At 47.2% G+C, this 15,670-nt stretch overlaps 1 protein-coding gene across 4 annotated transcripts in view; it reads right to left on the reverse strand.

Moving 5' to 3' along the window:
• Nucleotides 1-329: 329 nt before the first annotated feature.
• Nucleotides 330-15,670, reverse strand: part of LOC123760293 (serine/threonine-protein kinase Sgk2) — a 34,933-nt gene continuing 19,592 nt past the window's right edge. For all 4 annotated transcript variants that reach the window (XM_045745840.2, XM_045745842.2, XM_045745841.2 and 1 more), the window contains 11 exons: nucleotides 14,159-14,254; nucleotides 13,768-13,871; nucleotides 12,274-12,420; nucleotides 11,816-11,926; nucleotides 11,083-11,188; nucleotides 10,682-10,849; nucleotides 10,151-10,249; nucleotides 5,940-6,110; nucleotides 4,867-5,040; nucleotides 3,541-3,681; nucleotides 330-2,048 (listed from right to left, as the gene is read on the reverse strand). In XM_045745840.2, coding sequence (XP_045601796.1) covers nucleotides 1,884-2,048; nucleotides 3,541-3,681; nucleotides 4,867-5,040; nucleotides 5,940-6,110; nucleotides 10,151-10,249; nucleotides 10,682-10,849; nucleotides 11,083-11,188; nucleotides 11,816-11,926; nucleotides 12,274-12,420; nucleotides 13,768-13,871; nucleotides 14,159-14,254 — 1,482 coding nt within the window. In that variant the 3' untranslated portion in view covers nucleotides 330-1,883. The remainder of the gene's footprint in view (nucleotides 2,049-3,540; nucleotides 3,682-4,866; nucleotides 5,041-5,939; nucleotides 6,111-10,150; nucleotides 10,250-10,681; nucleotides 10,850-11,082; nucleotides 11,189-11,815; nucleotides 11,927-12,273; nucleotides 12,421-13,767; nucleotides 13,872-14,158; nucleotides 14,255-15,670) is intronic.

Genomic DNA, 15,670 nt, shown 5'->3' on the forward strand with positions numbered 1-15,670 from the left:
GACCACCTGTGACACGGGGCCCGTGACCACCTGTGACACGGGACCCGTGACCACCTGTGACACGGGACCCGTGACCACCTGTGACACGGGGCCCGTGACCACCTGTGACACGGGACCCGTGACCACCTGTGACACAGGGCCCGTGACCACCTGTGACACGGGACCCGTGACCACCTGTGACACGGGACCCGTGACCACCTGTGACACGGGACCCGTGACCACCTGTGACACGGGACCCGTGACCACCTGTGACACAGGGCCCGTGACCACCTGTGACACGGGACCCGTGACCAGCGTTTAATCTTTACCGGAGGTAAAACATACACGAATAATCTGAAAAATACTTTATTGGACAGAATAATCACACACACACACACACACACATATTGACACCTACGTACAATTGACCAATGGAAAATCCAATCGGTTCAGTTGTACATTTAATCACAGGAAGAGACGAACCCTCTTCGTCAGTGTAAATAATAATAATATCAGACACAAGGCGAGTTAGGACACTATGCAACAGTCTGTCTTGCAACACTGCTGATTACACTGTGAGTCTGTGACATATGGACCCATCAGTCTGCTCCAGAGAAGGGGAGGAGGGGATTGGGCTCGATGGGGGAGTGGGGGGAGGGGGGTAGGTGTAGACAACCGAACACAACAGATTCGTGGATCAGCCCGTTCTTATAAACAAAAAAGCCAAAGTCCATTCCATGCATCCGGCCAAACCCCCCCCCCCCCTGTTTATGAATGAAAAACGGTTTACACACGACTCACAACTGATTTCGTTCGAACACTTCCGGAACAAGTGCTTCACTGACGACTTTTGTTCGAACCACAACGCTGTAAATGCTTCACCCACGTACTACAAATACAAATAATCGCCAACAGAACCTAAACACCTAACCTAACCAGTGCCTAAATATGCACAATATGTTAATATATAGCAATGTTAATTTATATTCGAGAAAATTCCTACTGTGAATGAAGAGGGTGTTATAGTTGATGAATACGTCTGTGGGGGGGTCGACTGCTGGATGGAATGGACTTGATGTGTGAGGGCGGGCTGTGTGGACCCAGAGGCACTGTTGTGTTCTCACCCGTGTTGGACACCCTTGTCGTCACTGGTTTATGTATTCAACAACAACAAAAACAAAAACAACAACAACAACAACAACAACAACAACAACAACAGCTGTATTAATCAGTTAAGCTGACCAGACGTAAGACAGCACCAAGCTCTTTCAAGTCAGTACAAACTTTACAATCCACGAAAAGTCTTAATTTCGCGACATGTCTTAAGATACGTTATGTCTTTTTTTTCGGTAGGGGGGAGGGGGGGTGTAAGAGGTGGGGGGGAAGGGGGGAAGGGGTGTGTAGGAGGGTGTAGGAGGGGGAAGGGGGCTAAAAGTTTCTCCAACTCGTGTGAGTGTTACGAAAAACGTATTCGTTAGAGGTTCAGAGCTTCGTTTACAGTGTTAGCGCAGCGCCACACCACTGTGTTCGACTTACCATACTTGGTCTGGTAAGTCCTACTCATCCTCAGGTGCACTGCTGCCTGGCGATTTGTTGCGTGCACCAACGAGAAACTGGACTTGATCCAGAGACCTGCATGGACTTGACCCAGAGAGCTGGGCTTGATCCGGAGAGCTGGACTTGATCCAGAGAGCTGCATGGACTTGACCCAGAGAGCTGGGCTTGACCCAGAGAGCTGGACTTGACCCAGAGAGCGGGACTTGATCCAAAGAGCTGGAATTGATCCAGAGAGCTGGACTTGATCCAGAGAGCTGGACTCGATCCAGAGCCCAGTGGCGGCGGCATCTTGTCACTCGGTCCCAGGATCACAGAGCACTTCAACCTCTGCCTCAGGTCCGGGCTCGTCACTGCGCGTCAAACTCAAGCGGCGGGGCGTAGCTGAAGCCCTGGAAGACGTGGTCGACGGCCTGCACGGAGGCGGAGAGGCCGCTGGGGGAGGCTGGGGAGTGCCCCAGCACCGCCTCCTTCGTAAACATGGGGTCCACGTTCCGGGTGTCCGCCTCGCCGTCCTGTGGAGGGGGGAGGACACACCCATTATGGTCTGGGGTAAGTTTAAATGCATGACATTTGCTACTAGCTTTAATAATATAATTCACTATAAGAGGTACCCGGCGTGGGGTGTCACTATACATGCATCTACACTACACACACACATCATCCTCATCACTGTAATCATCGTCACTTCCCTGGCACTGCCGGGTACCCAATCTACAATCATCGGGATTGAATCATAGCGAGGATGGATTCGGATATTTATAGAGATTGGAAATTAGCCCTCCCCAACACGCCTATGACCGTCCTCGAACCAAAAGCAGTCGTCCTGCAAGGTTTAGAGAGGCTAGCCCCAAGCGTCTGGCCTTCAGCCCCGAACGGACAAACAAATATTGTTTTTAATATATACAGATTATGTGCAGATAAATTATAAACGCTACTGTTAAATACTAGCTGAGGTCTGGTTAACATCATTTGTAGACTCAGTAACGCTTTTGGGCGACCCCTCACAGGATGAGTGCGGTGTACCCACTAGTCTACACTAGCATACATGCTATTGTAGACTTTGTAACATGTGTACTAGTGTTGTCTTCTTTACACACTAGTGTAGTCGACTCAACTAACACACTAGTGTAGTCGACTCAACTAACACACTAGTGTAGTCGACTCAACTAACACACTAGTGTAGTCGACTCAACTAACACACTAGTGTAGTCGACTCAACTAACACACTAGTGTAGTCGACTCAACTAACACACTAGTGTAGTCGACTCAACTAACACACTAGTGTAGTCGACTCAACTTGCACACTAGTGTAGTCGACTCAACTAACACAATAGTGTAGTCGACTCAACTAACACACTAGTGTAGTCGACTCAACTAACACGCTAGTGTAGTCGACTCAACTAACACACTAGTGTAGTCGACTCAACTAACACAATAGTGTAGTCGACTCAACTAACACAATAGTGTAGTCGACTCAACTAACACACTAGTGTAGTCGACTCAACTAACACACTAGTGTAGTCGACTCAACTAACACACTAGTGTAGTCGACTCAACTAACACACTAGTGTAGTCGACTCAACTAACACGCTAGTGTAGTCGACTCAACTAACACACTAGTGTAGTCGACTCAACTAACACGCTAGTGTAGTCGACTCAACTAACACGCTAGTGTAGTCGACTCAACTAACACACTAGTGTAGTCGACTCAACTAACACGCTAGTGTTGTGTTAGTTGAGCGTAAAACACAAGCCAGTGTGTGTGACAGACACACACACAAGAATTACAATTATTACCGTTGATAGGTTAAGTAATAATTGTAAATAAGAAGCAATAAGATGCTTATCTTAACATACTAAGAAGGTTAGGTGAGGTCGGTGTTTTCTATGAAGCTTTTCAAGGTAAACTAAAATATTCACAATCAATTAGTATGTCACATATGCACTTATTAAATAAGTCAATATTGACTAAAAGCAAGTGCGAGAGACAAGAGAGCAGCTCACCACGGTGGGGGAGAAGGGCGGGCGGACACCGCGCCTGGCCACCAAGTCCCAGTCTATAGTCTTGAAGAACTCGTGGCTCTTGACCTCCTCCCCGTCATTGATGCTGGCTCCCAGCCGGTCCTTCGGGTCCTTCTGCAGCAGCTGCCGAAGATGAGAGGTCACCATCTGGCTCCATACACACATATATATACACACACACACATATACACACAGACAGCTGCCTGACCAAAGAGCCAGAGCTCAACCCCCGCAAGCACGAATAGGTGAGTACATATATATACACATATACACACATGGTTGAGTGGACAGCGCTCGGGGGTCGTAATCCTAAGGGCCCTGGGTTCGATCCCCGGCAGAAGCAGAAACAAAGGGGCTGATTTTCTTTCACACTGATGCCCCTGTTCACCTAGCAGTAAATAGGTACCTGGGAATTAGACAGTTGCTACGGCCTGCTTTCTGAGGATGTGTGTGTGTGTGTGTGTGTGTGTGTGTGTGTGTGTGTGTGTGTGTGTGTGTGTGTGTGTGTGTGTGTGTATTAGTGAGAAATATATATAGTAGACATAGTAGAGGAAAAATACATTGGTTAGGAAGGCGGAGTCCAACAACTAATAGCTCGATTCTGCAGATATAAATATTAAATACAAATAGTAAACACACACACATACACACAGGGGCGCTGGTGGCTGAGTGGACAGCACGCTTAATACGTAGTTGTGTAGTATGGGGTTCGATTCCCGGCGCCGGCGGAAACAAAAATGGGCAGAGTTTCTTTCACCCTGACGCCCCTATTACCTAGCAGTAAATATGTACCTGGGAGTTAGACAGCTGTTACGGGCTGCTTCCTGGGTGTGTATGTGTGAGAATGAAAAAAAAATAGTTAGTAGTAGTTAGTAACAGTTGATTGATTGACAGTTGAGAGGCGGACCGAAAGAGCAAAGCTCAACCCCCGCAAACACAACTAGGTGAATACAACTACGTGAATACACATATACATTAGTAGCTTGACAGTTGAGAGGCGGGACCAAAGAGCCAAAGCTCAACCCCCGCAAGCACAACTAGGTGAGTACACACACACACACACACACACACACACACACACACACACACACATATACATACACATGCTCTATTTCTGCTCTAAATATACACCGAGAGGTTTATTTAGCCCTGGACTATGGTCAGTAAGATATTATGTTAGCCCCTAACAGCTCTCCCGCGGTTAATAGGGCGCCCTAAACCCACCAGCGAGCCGCACATGTAATGTTTATAGTGTGGTGAGGATAGCATGGAGGCGGTGTGTATATATATATATATATATACACCTACCCCTTGGAGTATATCTCTGGCCTTGAGGCTGATGGTATTCCTGAGTTTGAGCGGCTTGTTGATGATGGCGTCGTACATGGCCGGCGTGTCTCTGGAGTAGAAGGGCGGTAGGCCGTACATCATCTCGTACAGCACGGCTCCCAGAGTCCACCAGTCCACGGCCCGGGAGTACGGCTGAGGACGAGGACGTACCCATCAATAATAATGGAGAAAGTGTAAACAAATTGTCATTTTACATATGTAAACAAATATTGCTTGTGGGGTAAACCAGGTCTCTCGTGAAACAGATGACTGGCCACACCTCCTCCAAGCCAAGATATCAATCTGATATACAAGTATATTCGGGGAAATACAATGAATGACAGAGTGACGTCATTGTACGACAAGGATGTCACCTTGGAGGAGAATGTGAGCGTCAACTAGAGCAGTGACCGTTGACAAGGTTATCTCATCTTGTTATCTTGAGGTTATCTTGAGATGATTTCGGGGCTTTTTAGTGTCCCCGCGGCCCGGTTTTCGACCAGGCCTCCACCCCCTAGGAAGCAGCCCGTTACAGCTGACTAACACCCAGGTACCTATTTTACTGCTAGGTAACAGGGGCAAAGGGTGAAAGAAACTGCCCATTGTTTCTCGCTGGCGCCTGGGATCGAACCCAGGACCACGGGATCACAAGTCCAGCGTACTGTCCGCTGTCCGTAACACCACAAGCACAAGTGTTGGAGATAAGGACGGTGTGCTCACAAGGACATCTATACAACTGAGAGATGTACTCAGCTTCTCAGTCTATGTAAACTGAGAGTTAGTATACAGTATACAGCGCTTTCTCTTTGTTAAAGTAAGCTAATATGGTGGAGCAGGCGAAGAGTCACAATAACGTGGCTAAAGTAAGTTGACCAGACCACACACTAGAAGGTGAAGGGACGACGACGTTTCGGTCCGTCCTGGACCATTCTCAAGTCGATTGTGAGCCTTCACCTTCTAGTGTGTGGTCTGGTCAACTAATATGGTGGTCTTAATTACCCCTCAGGCGGTTGATGAGCCTCAAGTCCAACCCAAGAGCCCAGAACTCATACCTGTTTCTTGAGAATTTCTGGCGCCAGGTACTCCGGGGTGCCGCAGAAGGTGGCGGTTTTCGAGGAGCAGTACTGAAGGCCCTCCTTGCACAGCCCGAAGTCTGTAAGCACGATGTGACCCTCAGCGTCCAGCAGGATGTTCTCCGGCTTCAGGTCGCGGTAAACGATCCCCTGTAACCACACAAACGGTGACTTAGGAGACAAAGGTTTTAACGCGCAAGCAATCCCCTGTAACCACACAAACGGTGACTTAGGAGACAAAGGTTTTAGCGCGCAAGCAATTCCCTGTAACCACACAAACGTTGCCTTCAGTAAACAGACGCGCGTGTGTTAATGATCTACATACAAGAGTGAGCAGAAACATTTGTAAATCGGTGGGAAAAAAACGTTCAAATACGACGGATAATATATGTTCAGACGCTTGGCCAGACGCTGTTCAACGCTGACGATTGTATAAGATTTAAAAGAGCGGGAGAGGAACACAAAAGGTACCAGATATTAATTAATTTATGTATTGGGATTTAACAAATCCACAAGGGCCGTGACGAGGATTCGAACCTGCGTCCGGGAGCATCCCAGACACTACCTTAATCGACTGAGCTACGACAGGGTATTTGTTCATTTGATGCATCACGTTAGTGTGATCTCTGTGTGTATTGGGATTTATGTACAGAAGCTTCAGTAATTGAAGGTCTTGTGTTTACTAGTTGTGTTTTTGCGGGGATTGAGCTTTGCTCTTTCGGCCCGCCTCTCAACTGTCAATCAACTGTTTACTAACTAACTACTAACTTACTAACTACTTTTTTTTTCTCCCACACCACACACACACACACACACACACACCCCAGGAAGCAGCCCGTGACAACTGACTAACTCCCAGGTACCTATTTACTGCTAGGTAACAGGGGCACTTAGGGTGAAAGAAACTTTGCCCATTTGTTTCTGCCTCGTGCGGGAATCGAACCCGCGCCACAGAATTACGAGTCCTGCGCGCTGTCCACCAGGCTACGAGGCCCCTGTCTTGTGTTACTCTTTAGCTGTATCTTGCCTTTGTCAGCCCCTTACTTGTGCTATCTTGCCTTTGTCAGCCCCTTACTTGTGCTATCTTGCCTTTGTCAGCCCCTTACTTGTGCTATCTTGCCTTTGTCAGCCCCTTACTTGTGCTATCTTGCCTTTGTCAGCCCCTTACTTGTGCTATCTTGCCTTTGTCAGCCTCCACTTGTGGTATCTTGCCTTTGTCAGCCCCTTACTTGTGCTATCTTGCCTTTGTCAGCCTCCACTTGTGCTATCTTGTCCTTGTCAGCCCCTTACTTGTGCTATCTTGCCTTTGTCAGCCTCCACTTGTGCTATCTTGTCCTTGTCAGCCCCTTACTTGTGCTATCTTGTCCTTGTCAGCCCCCACTTGTGTTATCTTGTCCTTGTCAGCCCCTTACTTGTGCTATCTTGTCCTTGTCAGCCCCCACTTGTGTCATCTTGTCCTTGTCAGCCCCTTACTTGTGCTATCTTGTCCTTGTCAGCCCCCACTTGTGTTATCTTGTCCTTGCCAGCCAACACTTGTGTTATCTTGTCTTTGTCAGCCCCCACTTGTGTTATCTTGTCCTTGTCAGCCCCCACTTGTGTTATCTTATCCTTGTCAGCCCCTTACTTGTGCTATCTTGTCCTTGTCAGCCCCCACTTGTGTTATCTTGTTCTTGTCAGCCCCCACTTGTATTATCTTGTCCTTGTCAGCCCCCAATTGTGTTATCTTGGCCTTGTGAGCCTCCACTTGTGTTATCTTGCCCTTGTGAGCCTCCACTTGTGTTATCTTGTCCTTGTGAGCCTCCACTTGTGTTATCTTGCCCTTGTGAGCCTCCACTTGTGTTATCTTGGCCTTGTGAGCCTCCACTTGTGTTATCTTGCCCTTGTGAGCCTCCACTTGTGTTATCTTGGCCTTGTGAGCCTCCACTTGTGTTATCTTGCCCTTGTGAGCCTCCACTTGTGTTATCTTGGCCTTGTGAGCCTCTACTTGTGTTATCTTGCCCTTGTGAGCCTCCACTTGTGTTATCGTGCCCTTGTGAGCCTCCACTTGTGTTATCTTTCCCTTGTGAGCCTCCACTTGTGTTATCTTGGCCTTGTGAGCCTCCACTTGTGTTATCTTGCCCTTGTGAGCCTCCACTGGTGTTATCTTGCCCTTGTGAGCCTCCACTTGTGTTATCTTGCCCTTGTGAGCCTCCACTGGTGTTATCTTGCCCTTGTGAGCCTCCACTTGTGTTATCTTGGCCATGTGAGCCTCCACTTGTGTTATAGCTACGATGAAAAGTCCTCTTCACAGTATACACAGTAAGATATCAGTCTTTACCTCACTTATAAAGAGAGAAAGATATCAAGAAAGCCTTCTTTACATTATACAGACTCACATGAAGGATTTATCTGTGTCCTAAAGAACATGAGATTAAACAAAATAGCATAAGTTCTATTGGCCTATATGAAGCAAGTTCCTATTTATATCCATTTATATCCATTTATATCCATTTATATCCATTTATATCCATTTATATCCATTTATATCCATTTATATCCATTTATATCCATTATATCCAGGGCCATCCTGGCAAACCAAGAAACCGTGTGTGTGTGTGTGTTCAAATTGGATATATATATATATATATATATATATATATATATATATATATATATATATATATATATATATATATATATATATATATATATATATATATATATATATATATATATATATATGCGATGGTCAAGCGGATTAAGGCGCCCTGTAGTTACCAGTTGCGTTGCTCCTGGGAGTATGGGTTCGAGTCACTTCTGGGGTGTGAGTTTTCAGTCATATATATATATATATATATATATATCACCGCGTTGCTAACAAGGTAGCAGAACTATGGGGAAAAAAAAGTCTATTGTGGTAACAACTTGAATGGAAATTTGGTAGTAAGCTTGAAGCAAATGTTGGATAAGCACTTGAGACGGAGGGGGGTTGGATAAGTACGCGAGTGGGGGGGGGGGGGGAGAAGGGGTTGGATAAGCTGGGGGGAAAGGGGTGGGGGTGGGGCGGAGGTTAGAAGTACACAGGATAGCAGGATATAGAGACTATAGTTTGCCTAATCCTTCCAATTGTTAAATAAGAAAGTTATGAAAAATTCGAGTGAGGAATTATTAAGTTTTAAAGACATCGTTCGAGGGTCAGGTGACAAGACGTTAGGTCAAGGGTCATGACCCTTCCCCCCCCCCCTCCAGCCCCCCAAGGTCCGCTGGTGATCTCATACCAGGGGTATACTGACCTAGCTGGTGATCACATACTAGGGGTATACTGACCTAGCTGGTGATCACATACTAGGGATATACTGACCTAGCTGGTGATCCCATACTAGGGGTATACTGACCTAGCTGGTGATCCCATACTAGGGATATACTGACCTAGCTGGTGATCCCATACTAGGGATATACTGACCTAGCTGGTGATCACATACTAGGGGTATACTGACCTAGCTGGTGATCACATACTAGGGGTATACTGACCTAGCTGGTGATCCCATACTAGGGATATACTGACCTAGCTGGTGATCCCATACTAGGGATATACTGACCTAGCTGGTGATCCCATACTAGGGATATACTGACCTAGCTGGTGATCACATACTAGGGGTATACTGACCTAGCTGGTGATCACATACTAGGGGTATACTGACCTAGCTGGTGATCCCATACTAGGGATATACTGACCTAGCTGGTGATCCCATACTAGGGATATACTGACCTAGCTGGTGATCCCATACTAGGGATATACTGACCTAGCTGGTGATCCCATACTAGGGATATACTGACCTAGCTGGTGATCCCATACACGAGGTATACTGACCTAGCTGGTGATCCCATACACGAGGTATACTGACCTAACTGGTGATCCCATACGCGAGCTATACTCACCTAACTGGTGATCCCATACGCGAGCTATACTCACCTAACTGGTGATCACATACGCGAGCTATACTCACCTAACTGGTGATCACATACGCGAGATATACTGACCTATCTGGTGATCCCATACTAAGGGTATACTGACGTGGCTGGTGATCACATACGGGAGGTATACTAACCTAACTGGTGATCACATACGCGAGATATACTGACCTAACTGGTGATCCCATACTAGGGGTATACTGACCTAGCTGGTGATCACATACTAGGGGTATACTGACCTGGCTGTGCATGTAGGAGAGGGCACAGCACATCTCCGCAGCGTAGAACCTGGCCCGAGACTCCTGGAACACTCGCTCCTTCTGCAGGTGGAAGAAGAGCTGCCCCGAGGAACAGCACAGAGTGAGTTGACTGAGGTGTGACCCTCCCTGTATTTACACGCGCGTGGCTCTGTACCGCCTTATTGGGACTGTATTTCACGGCTATATTCATCATGATTGTGACTGTATTTCACGGCTATATTCATCATGATTGTGACTGTATTTCACGGCTATATTCATCATGATTGTGACTGTATTTCACGGCTATATTCATCATGATTGTGACTGTATTTCACGGCTATATTCATCATGATTGTGACTGTATTTCACGGCTATATTCATCATGATTGTGACTGTATTTCACGGCTATATTCATCATGATTGTGACTGTATTTCACGGCTATATTCATCATGACTGTGACTGTATTTCACGGGAACATTGAGATTTAAGACACAAGGAGGGGGCGTGGTGGGGGGGGGGGGGGAGCGTACCTCGCCTCCATTGATGTAGTCGAGGACAAAGAAGATCTTGTGAGTGGTGGTGAAGGCGAAGTGCAGCTGCACGAGGTACGGGTGGTTGAGCATCTTGATCAGCACGGACCGTTCACTCAGCACGTGTGCCGTCTCGTTCCTCCGCACGATGAGTCGCTTGTTCAGCACCTGTGGAGGTGGGGGGGGGAGGTAGGTTAATGACAGCGGGAAGGTATAAGGGGGAGCTATCAGGATAAAGCACCGTTGTTTCAGATTCAGTTACTCAGAACGAAGTGTCTATGTAGCACGGGCTACGGTGAGCCCGTCGAGAAAGCACCGAGCTATTATGACTATATAGCACTTGGAAGGGGTATGAGGATGAGGATTTGGGATGGGCCGGAGGGGGTGGGGGGGGGCCTGACCTTGACAGCATAGACCTTCTGGTCATGAAGGTACCTGGCCAGCATCACCCGGCCGAAGCTGCCCTTGCCCACCACCGTCAGGAACTCGAAGTCGGACGGAGTAAGTCTGCGTCAGCAGAGAGACAGAGACGTGAGGATCAGGATCATATTAAGTGCCGTGGCCGCCTCAGCCCGCCTCTCCTTAGTACATTCACTTAAGTTCTGAGGCCAGATTCACGAAGCAGTTACGCAAGTACGAACGTGTACATGCAGGCAGGCGATGAGTCACAATAACGTGGCTAAAGTATGTTGACCAGACCACACACACAAGAAGTTGAAGGGACGACGACGTTTCGGTCCGTCTTGGACCATTCTCAAGTCGATTGTAAGAATGGTCAAGTCGACAGTCGACTTGAGAATGGTCCAGGACGGACCGAAACATGGTCGTCCCTTCAACTTCTAGTGTGTGGTCTGGTCAACAACGTGTACATCTTTCCTCAATCATTGACGGCTTTGGTTACATTCATTAAACGATTTACAAGCATGAAAACTTCCCCAATCAACTGTTGTTATTGTTATAAACAGCCTCCTGGTGCTTCGGAGCTCATTAACTGTTTAATAATTGTAAACAAAGCCGCCAAAGAATAACAAAAGATGTACGGGTTCGTTAGTGCTTGCGTAACTGCTTCGCGAATCTGATACCCCCAATTGTCTGGGGTACTTGTACTAGCCAAAGATCCGGTCAAACACTTACGACTTCTTCTCCGCGCAGCCGAGGGCGATGCTGGTCTGTGAGACGCCCTTGTCCCCGGCGGCGCTAACTGCCTCCTCCGGGTCACTACCCGTCCTGATAGCAATAGGTTTCCTGTGGAGGAGCCGAGTGTTTAGTACAATTATACGATGCCACTATTTTATTTACCCTATTTATATACATCTTAGGCGAAACTACGATATATTTTAATTATGTTATCTTGCATGTATATCCTTCGTGGACGTCTGAGGATAATTATGCAGAGGATTTGAAATCTTGACAAGGATATCCAATGCGGGAGTGGAGCATGTAGGGACTTATCGAGCACGTCAATAAGAACATTTGTGAGTGTGTGGGAGTATAGCATTATTATTAACATCTTTATTGACAAAATTAATTACAATTTTGCCTAATCTGAGGATTTTGATAGTCTTATTAAAGTGAGGATAATATATAGCGACCTGCCGGGGGCTGGGGCGCCGGGAGGCATCAGGAAGTTGGGGTCGAGGGTGACGGAGTGGGTGCTGCTCGACCCCCCGCTGCTGCTGCTGCTGCTGCTGGTCGACTCCCGGCCCCGCTCCAGCTGCAGGAACTCTCGAACTTCAGGTCTGTGGAGGGAAGTGAAGCAATAGTTAGAACCTGGTTAGGCAGCCCGTCCAAAAGTAATTCCATCCATCCGGGAGCCGGTCGGCCGAGCGGACAGCACGCTGGACTTGTGATCCTGTGGTCCCGGGTTCGATCCCAGGCGCCGGCGAGAAACAATGGGCAGAGTTTCTTTCACCCTATGCCCCTGTTACCTAGCAGTAAAATAGGTACCTGGGTGTTAGTCAGCTGTCACGGGCTGCTTCCTGGGGGTGGAGGCCTGGTCGAGGACCGGGCCGCGGGGACACTAAAGCCCCGAAATCATCTCAAGATAAACTCAAGATAACTACCCGCCAAACCCTGTTTATGAATGAAAAACGGTTTACACACGACTCACAACTGATGACGTTCGAACACTTCCGGAACAAGTGCTTCACTCACGACTTACTTTTGTTCGAAGCACAATTCTATAAATGCTTCACCCACGTACTACAAATACAAATAATCGCCAACAGAACCTAAACACCTAACCTACACCTAACTATTCACAGAATTTGTATGTATAATATTGATTTATATACGAGAACAAACCAATGTTTAATACACAGTATGTTAAAACTGATGAATGCGTCTGGGGAGGACGGCCGCTGCTTTAACCAGCCTAGTGTGAAGACCGGTTGGTTTTATGGGGACGCGATGGACTTATCATACGGCTGTCCGTGTTCGAAGCTTTGACTCTTAGAAATGTTTTATTCATTTCCAGCTTCTAGTGTAAACAAGAAACTGACCCATGAAAGTCCACGTGACCACCTCACCGACCTGACCCTAGCTGGGTCTGACCCTACCCAGGTCTGACCCTACCCAGGTCTGACCCTACCCAGGTCTGACCCTACCCAGGTCTGACCCTACCCAGGTCTGACCCTACCCAGGTCTGACCCTACCCAGATCTGACCCTACCCAGGTCTGACCCTACCCAGGTCTGACCCTACCCATACCCACAATATACAAAAAAGATAAATTTGTGAAAAAAAATGTCGTTTTGTTGTTAAATATAAAATATGTGTCGGCAGTTTGTTACCAGTTGCATAAGTCATATACTGACATTAAAATACACATTAGTCAGTGTTTGTCTTACAGTCGTTGGTAAGACGGTCGTTGGTAAGACAGTCGTTGGTAAGACAGTCGTTGGTAAGACAGTCGTTGGTAAGACAGTCGTTGGTAAGACAGTCGTTGGTAAGACAGTCGTTGGTAAGACAGTCGTTGGTAAGACAGTCGTTGGTAAGACAGTCGTTGGTAAGACGGTCGTTGGACTGGAGTAGCTTGTATGTAGGTCAAGCAAGGGTTCAGATACAGCACTAAGGCGAGGGACTTACAGCGCGACAATGCGGGGTTCGACCATGACGCCCTGGATGAAGCGGTCGAGGTGCTGTCTGTCAGCTGACTCCTGGGCCGGCAGGCTGATCGCGGCATCGTGAACCTGAGGAGACAATGCTCTGGGGCTCAGCACACTCCCTAACGACTGTCTTAAGATGCAGCTTAACACCTACTAAATCTAATATTTGGAGCTAGTAAATAGACAATGAATAAATCTCTAAATATATCATTATATAGAAAAAACAAAGTACATGTGGATCGCCTGGTGGCATATTGGGCGAAGTGACACTATGAAAAAACAATATTTTGGCTCAGTCCGATGGCACCAAAACCGCACCCAGGACGCAGGTTCGAGTCCTCCGCCCTGCTCCAAACACTTTTTGCTCTCACCTTGCTTCTGATGACCTCCTGAAGGATGAGGAACTCGTCGTAGCAGCGCAGCACGAACCAGCACTTCGTCTCACTCTGGACCACCACCTTGAAGACCTGCAGAGACACACTCTTATAGTCTCCTCTTCAACCTAATCCTAGTTCACCTGGATAATTATTATTGCGTGTTTGGAGGTGGCTATGGATGTGTGGATGTGTGTGGATTGCAACATATAATGTTAACAATTATATACTGAAACTGCATTAATTTAATAATTGAAGAATATCGCTAATAACTACTTCGCATCGTACCGAACTCTTAAGACACTTCAAAGAATATATATTAAACAGGGATGATACAAGTATTCTTAGATGGTGAGAGTGTGTATGAGGTGTATGAGGCAGTGACATCATACATGAGGTGTATGAGGCAGTGACACCATACATGAGGTGTATGAGGCAGTGACACCATACATGAGGTGTATGAGGCAGTGACACCATACATGAGGTGTATGAGGCAGTGACATCATACATGAGGTGTATGAGGCAGTGACACCATACATGAGGTGTATGAGGCAGTGACACCATACATGAGGTGTATGAGGCAGTGACACCATACATGAGGTGTATGAGGCAGTGACACCATACATGAGGTGTATGAGGCAGTGGCACCATACATGAGGTGTATGAGGCAGTGACATCATACATGAGGTGTATGAGGCAGTGACATCATACATGAGGTGTATGAGGCAGTGACATCATACATGAGGTGTATGAGGCAGTGACATCATACATGAGGTGTATGAGGCAGTGACACCATACATGAGGTGTATGAGGCAGTGACACCATACATGAGGTGTATGAGGCAGTGACACCATACATGAGGTGTATGAGGCAGTGACATCATACATGAGGTGTATGAGGCAGTGACACCATACATGAGGTGTATGAGGCAGTGGCACCATACATGAGGTGTATGAGGCAGTGACATCATACATGAGGTGTATGAGGCAGTGACACCATACATGAGGTGTATGAGGCAGTGACATCATACATGAGGTGTATGAGGCAGTGACATCATACATGAGGTGTATGAAGCAGTGACACCATACATGAGGTGTATGAGGCAGTGACACCATACATGAGGTGTATGAGGCAGTGACATCATACATGAGGTGTATGAGGCAGTGACACCATACATGAGGTGTATGAGGCAGTGGCACCATACATGAGGTGTATGAGGCAGTGACATCATACATGAGGTGTATGAGGCAGTGACACCATACATGAGGTGTATGAGGCAGTGACATCATACATGAGGTGTATGAGGCAGTGACATCATACATGAGGTGTATGAAGCAGTGACACCATACATGAGGTGTATGAGGCAGTGACACCATACATGAGGTGTATGAGGCAGTGACACCATACATGAGGTGTATGAGGCAGTGACACCATACATGAGGTGTATGAGGCAGTGACACCATACATGAGGTGTATGAGGCAGTGACATCATACATGAGGTGTATGAGG

Source organism: Procambarus clarkii, chromosome 39 (assembly GCF_040958095.1).
Source record: "Procambarus clarkii isolate CNS0578487 chromosome 39, FALCON_Pclarkii_2.0, whole genome shotgun sequence".
In the NCBI taxonomy this organism is placed as follows: domain Eukaryota; kingdom Metazoa; phylum Arthropoda; class Malacostraca; order Decapoda; family Cambaridae; genus Procambarus; species Procambarus clarkii.